The sequence below is a fragment of the Cannabis sativa genome, chromosome 8, assembly GCF_029168945.1.
Source record: "Cannabis sativa cultivar Pink pepper isolate KNU-18-1 chromosome 8, ASM2916894v1, whole genome shotgun sequence".
Classification (NCBI taxonomy): domain Eukaryota; kingdom Viridiplantae; phylum Streptophyta; class Magnoliopsida; order Rosales; family Cannabaceae; genus Cannabis; species Cannabis sativa.
In genome coordinates this window covers 18771518-18784798 of record NC_083608.1, presented here as the reverse complement: position 1 = coordinate 18784798, position 13281 = coordinate 18771518, and the positions used below count along the sequence as shown (strand labels likewise).

Genomic DNA, 13281 nt, shown 5'->3' with positions numbered 1-13281 from the left:
AAAGTCTAACATTGATGAAAGTTCAAGAGACGTGATTTAGTAAATGTCAAAGTTCGAGGGACATGATTTTGTAGGGTGCGGCCAACATCCTAAATTTCACTGATCCTTTGATTGGCGAGGCGGCGGCGTGTCAGCTTGCTTTGGAAACTGCTGCTTACAGGAAGCATGACTTTATCCTTGTTGAGAGTGATTCGGACGTGGTTATTAAAGCGATTAAATGTGTCCAGTCCAATTGGAACATTGTTAATTATATGTATGTTTGTAATCAACTCTTTAAGAACTTTTTATCTTGTAATTTTTCTTTTATTCCTAGATGTTGTAACTTTGCGGCTCACAATGTTGCTAGATGGGCTTATGCTCAGAATATTTCAGGTATAGTGGATCCCTCCGCTATACTTAACATTATCCTTTGTAATGACCGTGAGGTTTAATTCAAGGGACATAATTTGATATATATTAAAGTTAAGCGGGCAAAAATCCTAACTATAACCTTTTGCTAATATTGTGGTTTCAGTGAAAATACTCTTCCACACTAAATTTTGGATGATAGTGCAGTGTTTTCTTGGAGTTGCTCTTAGATAAGCCCATAACTCAAAGCCCATATTTATGATTGGGCCAAAGGCTGAGACAGAATCCAGAACTTGACCGCTCAGTGAACTAGAGAGTGACAACGCGGACGAAGGAGCTCTTACCCCTCTCGCTTTGCTGCTCTGAAAATTCCAACCCAATTATTTTGAAGAAAACCCACAGCACCAAGATTATGAGTTCTCATCTTCCATTTCTCTTTCAGATTGGGTATGTTTTTCTAGCCATTCTTCTGTGCTCTACCTCAACTTTTGTTTGTTTTTATTGAAATTATTTATTTGTTGTACCCATTTGTGGAATAGCCACTTTTCTCTTATGCATATCATTGTTGTTTATGCTCTTCGAAGAATCTAGAATACAGAGTAAGTATTGTTGCTTTCGATCACTTTTCATAAGGTGGGTTTGAGATTTTAGGGAATGAGGTTAAATATAAATGTGGGTTTCGATCATTGTAGCTTGTAATGTCTGCTTGTGTGATAAACTTATTGACATCTCGGCATAGCAGCTTAACCCAATTTCATATTTGTATGCATTGTATGTGCTTGTCTGCTGTTTTAATGATGTCCCATTCCCCAAAATAATAATGGGTTTTTCAACGAGAAATGGTTTTTAGCGAACAACAATTGTCAACGGCTATCATTACATGTTTATGTTCGAATGTATACTTTTGTCTTTGAATTTAGTTATGTTTAAGATGAATTTAGTGTTAGTAATTACTAGTACATTCATTGCCACTACTTCATGTATTTCTTTTTCAAGAGGTATTTTCTGATTTCTTAGTTCTCTAAACTCTTAAAATGTGTATAGATTTGACATTTCTCTTTGGGATTCCTATGTTCTTGCAGATACCATGTTGCCTAGAAGACATATGCGCTGCTAATTGCTTCCATGGACTCTGCTGTAAGTTTATTCATGGCCATCAATTGGTCTTACTGTTTTGCAATGTGCTGTATTCATTCGAAGTGTTTTTAGATTTTCTATTGATTGAAAACAGAGAGAATGTTATCAAAATGTATGTCAATATAAATGAGTGGTGTTTGTGAGGTACTAGATCCTCAATGATAATTTTTGTTTGTAAGTTTATTTTACTCATGAGTTGATGATTAGAATGGAGATTGGAGATCTTCTCATTTATTTTGTTTCTATACTTTCTTTTCTTTCAGGGTTCTGAAACAACGGCTTCTTGCAGGTTTGGTGATCGATCAACAAGTGATGTTGTTGTGAGGCTTAGAACGAAGGATGGGCGAGATGAATGGATATATTGTCACTCCCACATTCTCACTGATAAGTGCAAGTATTTTGCTGACCGCCTTTCTGAGAATTGGCCAACATGTCAGATTATTGATTCCCGGAACTGTGTGGAGGTCTACTGCGAGGAATCAGAATTCGATTACCATGTCATTGTTCTTCGCCTTTTCTATGTTATCGTTGATGGCTCAATTGATGACCCGTGGCAAGGAGTTAAAAATGCTCTAGGCATTCTTCGAGTGGCTTTTGAACTTGGGTGCCCAAAAATTGTTTCCGCTTGTGTGAACTACTTGGAAGCAGTTCCGTGGGAAGAGTCTGAGGAGGAGGAAATTCTAAAAACCATACCACAGATGGGTTCTGAAGTGGAAGCTATTCTTGATCGTCTTCAACCAGTCAATCCAGCTGCCATCAGAAGAATTTTTCTCTCATCAATTCAATTCGCCACATCATCCCCTCCACCATCCTTGAATGATATCAAGTCTTCTGCCCAAGAACAACTCGAGTATATGATAACTGAAGATGATGATTCCCCTTTGCTAATAGCTGATAGTGAGATAAAAGCTGAGGTTAAAGAATGTGTGAATAGACTGTTTGCTAGGTTTAATAATGCATTAGAAGCTATGCTATGTGAGGCTAATCATTCATCAGCAGAAGAAGGGAAAATGCAAAATTTTCAGTCCCTCTTGTCGGATTTATCGTGGGCATGTCAAATATTGAATAAGTTGGAAATTATGAGGGACTTTGTCCATAACTGGATGGATGCATCTGACAAGATAGTTAAGATTGTGGAGCAAGGAAATTCAACCGATGACATTATTGAGACAAAATCAAAAGTTATTGAGGTGGCTGCAAAAGTCTTGGAGGCTATAGGTTACGGCACTGTCATATTGCCAACTGCAAGGCGGCTTCATGGGGTGAAGGTATGGCTTCCTTTTGTGAGGATCACTAAACCTCTGATTGATTCCTTCACAGCTCACAGTAATGATGGTGATGAAACTACGCCTACACCAAAGGTAGATAGTGAGCTTTGGCAATCCTTAGAATCCACCTTCATTTCGATAATTCTCGCATTGCCATCCTACGAGCAGGCTGGGATATTGGCTGAATGGTTAGGAAATCAGCAAGTTCAATATCCAGACCTGACTGAGGCATTTGAGGTCTGGTGTTACAGATCCAAGGTTGCTAAACGAAGACTATCGTCATTAGGTGTAAATAATGAAACAACAGCCAGTACACTTTGACCTCTTTAGTTTAACCTTTACCCATCTCTTGTTAGGAACTCAAGTCAGGTTGGATTACCCTTGTTAGGGACCACAAAAAAAATGTGAAAAAAAGGTTTAAGCATCATTTTTAATGGAAAGGTTCGAGTAAAAATAGTTTTTCTGCTGAACTGTTTGACACTCTAGTCTGTATAGGTCAGCCACCACCCCCATTTTAGACTTGTTAATCTGTAAATTTTGATTTTTGGATGTGGTAGTTGACATTTATGTTTTAGGTGCTTAAATAGCTTTATTTACTTACTAAAAATTCAAAGAGGGTTAAATATGCTTTTGGCTTTCGAGTATAATTGGTCAATTTTTTATTTCAATCACTTGCTCAACTTTTGACTACAAAAATTTGTATGGTGATGCTTATTGTAGTTAACATATTCTTTCTACACCAACAAATATCACTCATTTATACCAACCGTAAGATGGCAAGAAAATACTTTGGCATGTATTTTTGGATGTTAAAAAAAAGTTAAAATAAAATGTTGTAATTAACATTCTTTTATGTAGGTGGGGTTTTATATCACATATTAAATTTTTTTATTTTTTTTTTCTTTTTTATTGTGGGACGAATTTTTTTTTTTTAAAATACTGTGTACTGTGTCAAGTTTTTACTGTTGTTTCACGGTTATTTTTCAGTTCTACTATTTTTTTTCATTATTCTGTTTTGGTTTTTTTACGATTGTCTTAAGTTGTTTTATAAAAACGTAGTATTTTTATAAAAAAATTCGTGTAGCAATAGAATTGTAAATTTTTACTTAAAATTCAATATTTTTTATAAAAAATCCCATTAGGCTAGCACAAAATGTCCTTATGGTGGGGAACAATTCTAATTGAGACATTTAAAATACCAAGTTCTCTAAATTCTGAATAATTTAAGATATGCAATGAAATGATTCAAACAATTTGTTGTAGTATGCATGTTTGATATTTTTTTTTTAGTATTCTCAAAAAATGATTTGAAAATATTAAATTATTATATTATTCGAGAAAAAAGTTGAAAGTACCTCAATTAAGATTTTGCCCCATGGAAGAAATATTTTCTGCGAGCCCACTCACTCTCTAAGTAAGAAAAAAGAAAAAAAATGAAGGGATGGCAGGGTGGATATGCAGAATATCTTTCTTTTTGTTGACTAATTATTTTGAGATTCTATGGGGCAATAATGTGTAAGAGGTTCCATCATTAACATATTAGACCAGCCTATAGCCATGAAACAACCAGATTACGTCCTCATTGAGTAATAAAACTAACAAGTCCAAACGCAATCATAACCTTACTAAATTAAAAATAAATAAAAATTAAAATACAAAAGCTGAGTGGGAAGCTTCACCATGTAAGTTATATTTTATTACAGAAAAGTCCAACTCTTAATCATATCACTACCTTGTCACAAAAGCAATCTTTAAAAAATGGAAAAAAGAAAAAAATATCTAAATTAATAAATGAATCCAAAGAACAATGTTTATATAACTTTAGTCTTATTGTGATTCACCCAAAAATAAAATAAACAAATAAGTGATACCCCCTTTACATCATCCATAAAAGTATTAAACTATTAGTACTTAGAAATAGATAAGTCGTTTTTGTTACTTGTCTTAATCCTTATTATAAACTCCTTATCTTCTTTCAATTTCTTTTTCTACATTATGCCAAGTAACCCTCAATGGGGTCCCTGTGTGGAACCTTGTTTTTAATTGTAATTAAAAAATTTACTTGCAGAATATACTAGGGGTGTTCATCCGATCCAATCCGCACTTTTTTGGTCAAACAATATCCAATCCGCACTAAGTGCGGATTTCATATTTTGGATCCAATCCGATCCGCATAAGAGTTTAAATCCAATCCAATCCGATCCGCAATAGTGCGGATTGGATCGGTTATTTTAGATCGGTTATTTTTTTAATAATAAATTATTTAATATTTCATAGAAAAAAAATTAAAAAAAAAAAACTATTGTTTCTTAAACTCCAATAATAATCTATTTCCATCTCTATTTATATACAAATCAAACCAATATACATATATCAATATATATGTACTTATCTTTAGATTTATACTAAAATATATATGTATCTATTACTAAAATAAATAAAATAAATAAGTTAGTATATATATTTAAATTTATATATGTGTCTATGTTAATAAGAATTATTTTTGTTGTGTTTTTTATTATGAAATAAATAAAATGCACCAACTCAATATATTATTAAAAAAGATTAAGAAATTAGAAGTTTGTGTCTTTTTTTAATTAATATATATTATATATTATAATTTTTTAAAAATTTATAATTAAGTGCGGATTGGATTGGATCGGTTACTTTTTGAGGTCAAACAACATCCAATCCGCACAAGTACGGATTTTAGTTTTTTCAATCCAATCCAATCCGCACAAGTGCGGATATCCGCATTTTGCGGATTGGATTGGATTGGATCGTGCGGATTGGATTGGATCGGATAATTTGTGAACACCCCTAGAATATACTAGTGAAAATCCCAATGTTTGATCGGATATGCTGTGTTTCAGGATCATATTTTTGGTTTTAGGCATAATGTTAATCATATCCCAATTCTGTTTTTTAAACACATTGTAGTTAGTGAATCATATTATATAGGATAAGATTCACTTAATCATAAAAGTATTTTCTTGATAACACTTCTCATAAAAAAAGTTGTCACACAAAATTTGGTTATTGTAAGATAATAGAATACAATCTAGAATTCACCCCAAAAACAAAGATAATAGAAATAAAATATGTATTATATATATAAAGATAGTTCTTGCTGATTTGTGTGAAGAATATGATATCCAAAGACAAAATCAGTCATTGCTTATTCTTTACCCCCCAAATTTTCTGTACCATTATAGGCAACCAGTCAAGCTTTATTGTTCCCCAACTCTCCCTTCATTTATGAAAAATATACAAATCATAAGAGACTACTTTAATTACCCATATAATGGTATACCCCAATGATGACACCAATCCATCTATATGCATCATCAAAACTTACAAAAATAATATACAATCCTCAAGCATATATATGCTCTCAAATCCCTAAGAGCTGAAATTGTTCTATTTTGCAAATGTATAAACCTATAAAACTAAAAGTAAAAATCTTCCTTTCTTTACACTACAATGCATTACCCCCCCTTGTTCCTCTAGAAAAGAAATATATTTCTTTTTTTTGGGAGAAGTTTCTCCCCTAAAATGCTTAAGTAATATTCTTCTTTCTCCATCATATTCAAGAACTTGTTAGCAAAGTCCTCAAGCCACATAGTCTGGCAACAATTGAGCTGCAAACCTCTTTGGGTTTTGAATATTGATGTTTTCAAAAGCAGCAGAAGAATGAGGAGTTGGACTATTCATGGCACCAAACTCATTTTGTTCACCTATGTCTACTCTCCTTCCAAGTTGAATCCCTTGATTAGGGACAAAAGCTTGGTGTGCCCCAGCCAAGGAAAGATTTTCACAGTGAGGTAATCCAAGAGTGAGTGAAACCCCATTACCAGAATACCTTGGAGCAAACTGTTCGGCATCAAATCTTCCAATTTCCGCCATTGGGTACTGCCCAAAACCTCCAATGAAGTTAGTTTGGTTCCCCATAAACGAGTACCCATCTCGGCTCTGCCTCTGATCTTCTCCAAATTTCATACTAATTTGCTCATTAGTGATTTTACCAGGCTTGACATCCATATTTATAGATGGGTAACTGTTTGGAGATGGCAAAGTTTCGGTGTTCCTCTGTTTCTTAGGACTGCCTTGTGTGATTCCATCCAACTCAGATGAACCAATGAGAGAAAACCCAGAATGATTCCGGTGGTTGTTAATTCCTGTTGGAGAGGTTGAAGATGTGGACATTGAAATGGCTGATGGGACGAATTGGGCTATGGAATTCTCTTGTTTGGAATTGAAACTCCCTGTTTGGTTATCCACAGCTGGACTTTTCTCCTTTGGGGTTGTGGATTTAGAGTCAGAATCCTCATTACTCTTGCTGTTTTTTTCTGCAGAGCCATTCTTTTCATGCTCCTTGATTTCCTCCAAGTACATTTCCTCCACCATTGGTTTCCAAAGTCGAACTCGGGCATTAATGAACCAGTTTGAAACCTTAACAAAACAGTCAAAAAAACCAGTTCCAACAAATTAAGGAAATGGAATCAAAACTAACACAATAGAAAAAAATTAAGAACTTGAAATGAAATGGTCACACACCTGGCTTCTAGTAAGCCCTGTTTGTTTAGCAAGCATATGTTTATCTGAATCCTTTGGATACCTAATACGTAAAAAGATATCACTTTTAGTAAAACTGTAGCATAAAAGAAATGGGATATGGAGGAAAATTCAAAGAGAGAATATTGATACAAAGAAAAAATGAACTTACGGGTGGAGAAAGTGTTCGAAAAGCCAAGCACGAAGAACAGAAACAGATCTCTCTGGCAGGCCTCTTTGGGGTCTCCAAGCATTTTGCTGGATCATTCCCAACTGTTGCAGAGCTCGCTGTTGCCGGAGATGGTGATCGACATACTTGAGTCTCGAACCTTCAATCTTTCCAGCTCCATTGAGGCAATCTTCTTCGCCTAAACTTTTGTTGGCAGCACGAATTTGGCCAGTTATGGCGTCTTTAAGACACCTGAATTGCTTCGAGATTGTTTGGAGTGCCAAAGCAGTGTATGTTCTAGCAGACCCAATCCCGGCGGCTTGTTCGAACGACGAAATCACTATCTGCATCTGGTGGTGATACTGTCTGTATCTTTGTTCCACCTAAAAACCATTCAAAGTATCAAAATTAGAGACAACCCAATTGAATTTCGGTATTACCGAACGAATTTTCAATTACCCAATTCTTAATTTTACATAACATACCTCATCGAGCATGGTAATTAGCTTGGCTTTCTTCATCTGAATCTCTTGCCTCTCGGCAGGAGTAAGTTCCGACGCACGCTTACCGCTCGTCTCGCCGGTGGCGATGGGAGAGCCGTCACCGCTAGCTGCTGCCGACGATTCTCCGGCGGGTTTACTTTGCTGTGATGAATTAGTACCTTTTTTTGAAAAAGGTTCGTTCCTCATTTCATTCCCGACGTTAACAACCTCGTCGAGAAGCTCCTGAGCTGCCTTGAGATACTTGGAGCTCAGCAGAACGCTCTGAATACCCGGAACGCCATTGGTCACGACCGAAACCGACGAAGACGAGCCGCCGGAGACCCGCATATCTTCACCCGATACAGCCGGGCCCTGACCTTGCGTCTGTACCGGTGACGGAATTTCCCTATCTGACCGAAAAGACCCAAACCCTCCGAGCTGTTGGGACGACAGCGTCAAGGAGAGCCCACCTTGCTGCTGTGAGCGTGGAGTTTCACGCGCCGCCGCGGACTGGTCGGGTGAATTCCAGAGGTTGTACTGCACGCGCGGCATGAAGCCATGCAGCGCGGAGAAGTCGTGCTGTTGAGTCTGCTGCTGCATGGGCTGCTGGGAGTTGTTGGGGTCCTGTTGATGATGATGATGATGATGGTGAGGCGATGGTATGGCGGTGACGAACTGCTGCGTCGTCTGCTGGTGGGACTGCGGCGCGTGGGAAATGTTGGGGTGGTGTTGAGTGAGTGAGTTGGCGGCGGAGTTGAGGAATATGAGGTTCCCGGTGGCCGAGGGCGGCGGAGGAGTGTCGGAGTAAGGGATATAGCCTCCCGGATTCATTAACACCAGGGTCTGTAGGCCACCGTCAGGTGCTTGGATATCCGAGTTTCCATGAAAGTACGTCGCCATCGATCGTAATATATATATATAAATATATATTTATGTTTTTCTTCACTCTTTAGATTTTACTTCTCTGAAAAGGAACAATTAGTTTAGTTAATTAGCCTCCATATCTATGACACACTATCCAAACACACATATTTATATAGTACTTACTATTTCTCTCTTTCTCTCTCTATACTGTACATGCAAAATATGTACTTATATATATAAATAAAAATAGTTGTATATACCTTTTCTGAATCTAGAACTGGGATCAACCATTAATATGATGAGATCAGTGGCCTTCTCTATATAATTGTAGTACTCTTCTTCTTTCTTTAATTCAGAGAGGTCCTGGAAAAATAAAGTCAAAGAGGGCAAAAACGACGACCGTTTCAGAATCCGGAATTAGTTAATTAGTTATATAACTTATAAACCATAGATAGATCTTCAAAATCCAAGTACCAAAACCAACAATTCTACTGGTTTCCAGGCTTTATTTTGATCTCAAAAGAATTTGTATTTATAAAACACACATAAATATTGAGTCATATATCTTCAGAGCTGATTGAGCTGATAATAGTATTGGTAAGCTTATATAATATATGATATCTATATACAAATATATACACACACAACTTTTCACAACTTTGTTCACTTCATCTTCTGAAAAACAAAAAAACCAAATGGAGCTAGAGTGTAGAACATGAAACAACGTTGGGTTATATATATATATAGAGAGAGAGTGTGAGAGAGAGAGAGAGAGAGAGGTGAGATATGGAAAGAGAGAGAGAGAGAGTGATTGAGAGTGAAAAGAATTGATTATAGTATTAGTTTTAATAATATTGGTACCTGGTGTGATGGAAATCTGAGTTTGCACGTGCTTCATCATCATCATCATCTCATCCCATCTATCATCTGTAATTTGGAAACAAAAAATAAAAAATTAAGAAAGTAAAGGAAAAATCACTTCACCATAACAACGACCCACAAACTCCAATCCAAACAAACAAGGGCAAGTTTTATTTTTTATTTATGGAAAAAAGAAAAAAAAAACACAATTGAGAGAGAATTTTCATAGCACCAAAACAGTTAAGGCTAAAGTACATAACAGAAAATGATATCTAATATTCATGAAAAGAGAAGCTCTACCACACCCACCTGCCTATAACTATCTATACGATCTTTTATGTTGATATAATATCAGTTCATATATATATATACAGATATAAAAGGAAAGTCGTCTGTCAGACTCATATGATATACACACACACTCTCTTTCTTCTCTGCAACTTAAAAGGGAAAGAGTGAAAAAAGAGAGATTGGTTTTAAAAAAGACTCAGAAAGAAAAAAAGATACCTATCTTTATTACTCACTTCATTATCCCCACACACTGCTATACTATAGTACTACTACTCTACTTTCATGACCATATTTCTGGAAAATTATTAATAAAAATATCCTAAATCAATAATCCCATGATTTCTTTTTCTTAAATTAAGAATTGGGTTTTCTCTTTTGTGGCTTTTCGAGTGAAGTACCTGCGAATAGATCAAAACAGGGGAACTTCTTCTGATTTGACCCTCCCTTTTCAAATCATATGATGCAACCAGGCAACCCTTTAATGAAAAATCAATTTTTTTTTTCTTAAAACAAAAAATAAAAGTGAGAGAGAGAGAGAGAGAAAGAAAGAAAGAAAGAAAGAAAGGGATGTAGGGAATATGGAAATGATAAGAACTTATTGTTGTATTAAAAAATAATTATATGTATATAAATATTTGTGTATGTATCTATCTAATCCTCTATTTTATATGTGCTTATAATGAAATGAAATGAAATGAGATGAAATTTCAAATTGTGTCAGAAGATACAAACAGCTGAAAAACGAGGAAACGTCTCCTTCCACCAAAGCTTAATATATATATATATATATATATATATATAAATAACAAAAGTATATATAAAAAATTGAAGGTAGTCGACGATATAGAGAAGGAGAAAAGAGAGAGAGAGAAAAGGGTGTGGTAGTAGTAGTACTATAGTTGTAGTAGTGTTTGAGGGGTCCAATTTTTTCAATTCTATATTAAATATCTCATTGTCTTTTTCCTATTTTTTCAAATAAAAAAAGTTATCATTTTTATTTTTATTTTCTTTTGTGGTTGGATGACAGAGTTTGAAGATAAAGCATTTAAATTGCTAGCGAACACAGGACCATCCATCATAAAAACCTACTTTAATGCTTCTGAGTGTAATATATACTTGTCTTTTTATTATTTGCCCTCCCAACAACGAATTATTATGTAAAGTTTTTTTTTTATAAATAAAAATAAAAATAAAAAAAATTACCTCATAATAAATTAATTAAGCGCTTCATAAATATTAAAAATGGGAAACATTAAGAATTTTTATCTGCTTATTTCGTTTTCTTCGGGGGGATTTTGTTTTGTTAAAATATATAGATAAGAAATGGTCAAATTAGATGAACGATGTGCATAATTATTTATTTAGTAAGAACTCCAACATCCTTTAAGAACAGAGAAACTTAAACAATCATATTAATTGTACCTTTACCTAATATTTACATATATATATAGCTGTATAGTGTATAGTATAGGTACTCATGTATATACTAAAAATACAAGTTCGATGACAATAGTAATTATACTATAGTATATGATAATACTTAAGCTTTAAAAGATGACATATACTTGGGTTAAATCTATTTAAAAGAAAAAAAAAGTTGAGAAAAACATATAAATGCAATTGAAATTTTATAATGATTTTTTAAAAAATCTAAGAAGAATTATACATTTTCTTTCAAATAAATAAATAAGAATTATACATTTCAAATATGTGAGGATGCGGGGGATATTTCTTTTTTTTTTTTTTTTTCGCTTCATTTTTACACTTCAAAACAGTTTTTTTTTTTTTTTTTTTGTATTTTTACAGAATTCTACATAGAAACTCATATTGCAACTAGCGCTGCAACTTAAATTACAACAAAAAATCGTACAGAAACCTTTTTGCAACCACTCTGAAAACCTAAACCGTAAATTTGAAAAAAAAAAAAAAGTTAAAAAAATAATATATGGGATAGTTCCCTTTTTTTTTTTTTACCAAGATTAAAATTGTTAATTTTACGTTTACAGAAATTATATCAAGATTAAAATAAAAGTTGAGGGGCAGTACCCTCCTCACCAATATATGTGGGTATTTCATTTGGCAGGAAAATATTTCATATAATTTTGTTTATTTTATTTTTCTTTCTTCTTTCTTCATTTTCCACCTAAATTGTCTCTTTAGGAGTTCCAAAGGAGAGGCACTAAAGTTATATATACGGAATATTTTTGCCTAACAAAAAGAAAATAAATTTCTCTGATATATATAATATGAAGGGAGAACCATATAATTAATTACTTTGAATACTCTTTCGAAAAGGCAACCCTGCAGATATAACAGCTCTTATGAAGTACATAAATTAATGAAACAGTAATTAAAACTGGATTTTAAAAACAAATAAATAAAAAATCTATGCAAAAAAAAAATAATACAAATGTGACCTTTGTCTATTTTGTGTTTTACAAAGCTTAATTCATTGTTAATTCAATTTCTCTATCACTGTCAGTTACAACAATGATGGGTACAGGGGTACGTATTTATATGTATATATATATAAATATTAATATTAGAAGAAACAGTGACAAACTTTAAAGTTCATGATATTAATAGGACTAAGCTATAGTTATATATATTTATATCAATTGTATATATAGGACACAAATATTCACAGTCATGATATCATGATCAGGTAAACAACAGCAGAGGTATTTATCAAGTAAGAAAAAGAAAATAGTGAAGGTAGGCGCTATTAATAATATATGTACTGTTTAATCTCTCTCTCTATATATGTATGTATATGTATATATAAAAAATCACTGAGAGTAGTACTATAGTGAATCTGTCATTCTCTGATAAATCAAAATCAATATAGTAGTAGTAGTTATTAACTTTACGTGATTCCTAGGATTCTTTGATGAGAAAACTTTTAGGAACTTTCTAATATTCCAATTATCAGTATGACATTAATTAGTAATTGGGTTTAATTCACTGCTATATTTGTGTACATGATAGTAAAAGCTTCTGACACACAAAATATTTGTTTAACCATCTTCAATGACCAATAAATACAGGGATTCTTTTTTGGTAGATAGTGACCCAGCCATACACAGGTTAATTATCTTTGAAATTAATTGTTATTATTTTGATTAATTAAGCTGACCCCTTATACATATATATATGGTCCTCTCTATACATATACACTTGTATATATAGGATTCATCAAGCTACAAGTAATAATATATAAAAAGTTTTAGTATTTCTTTTAATTAATAAATAGGTTAATGATTATTAATTATATATAGAGAAGAGAGAGAGTACGAATATACCTTAT

General features: G+C 33.6%; 2 protein-coding genes across 5 annotated transcripts; one reads left to right on the top strand and one right to left on the bottom strand.

The window, feature by feature from the left end:
* The first annotated feature begins 633 nt into the window (after positions 1–633).
* On the top strand, positions 634–3360 carry LOC115699162 (BTB/POZ domain-containing protein At3g05675). The gene is made up of 3 exons (XM_030626424.2): positions 634–795; positions 1431–1485; positions 1749–3360. Exons 2-3 carry the CDS (start codon positions 1474–1476, stop codon positions 3072–3074), a joined length of 1338 nt encoding a protein of 445 aa, XP_030482284.1. The 5' UTR covers positions 634–795; positions 1431–1473; the 3' UTR covers positions 3075–3360.
* A 2622-nt stretch (positions 3361–5982) lies between these two features.
* On the bottom strand, positions 5983–10987 carry LOC115699161 (BEL1-like homeodomain protein 1). Of its 4 annotated transcripts, none has more exons than XM_030626419.2 (7): positions 10373–10987; positions 9684–9749; positions 9083–9185; positions 7962–8922; positions 7480–7859; positions 7311–7371; positions 5983–7205 (listed from the first exon to the last, which is right to left on the bottom strand). In XM_030626419.2, the coding sequence occupies exons 4-7, from the start codon at positions 8856–8858 to the stop codon at positions 6366–6368; spliced, it is 2178 nt and encodes a 725-aa protein (XP_030482279.2). In that variant the 5' UTR covers positions 8859–8922; positions 9083–9185; positions 9684–9749; positions 10373–10987; the 3' UTR covers positions 5983–6365. The 4 variants fall into 4 exon arrangements, with proteins under 4 accessions (XP_030482279.2, XP_030482281.2, XP_030482282.2 ...); XM_030626421.2 differs by having other exon boundaries at positions 9993–10875; XM_030626422.2 differs by having other exon boundaries at positions 10191–10380.
* Positions 10988–13281: the final 2294 nt, after the last annotated feature.

What these genes read in the sequence shown, in the direction of transcription:
- LOC115699161 (XM_030626419.2), bottom strand. Translation starts at nt 8,858, where the DNA reads ATGGCGACGTACTTTCATGGAAACTCGGATATCCAAGCACCTGACGGT. An exon ending in TTCGAACACTTTCTCCACCC is followed by an intron (nt 7,372 to 7,479) that starts GTAAGTTCATTT and finishes TTTACGTATTAG; the next exon opens with GTATCCAAAGGATTCAGATA. An exon ending in CAGGGCTTACTAGAAGCCAG is followed by an intron (nt 7,206 to 7,310) that starts GTGTGTGACCAT and finishes TGTTTTGTTAAG; the next exon opens with GTTTCAAACTGGTTCATTAA.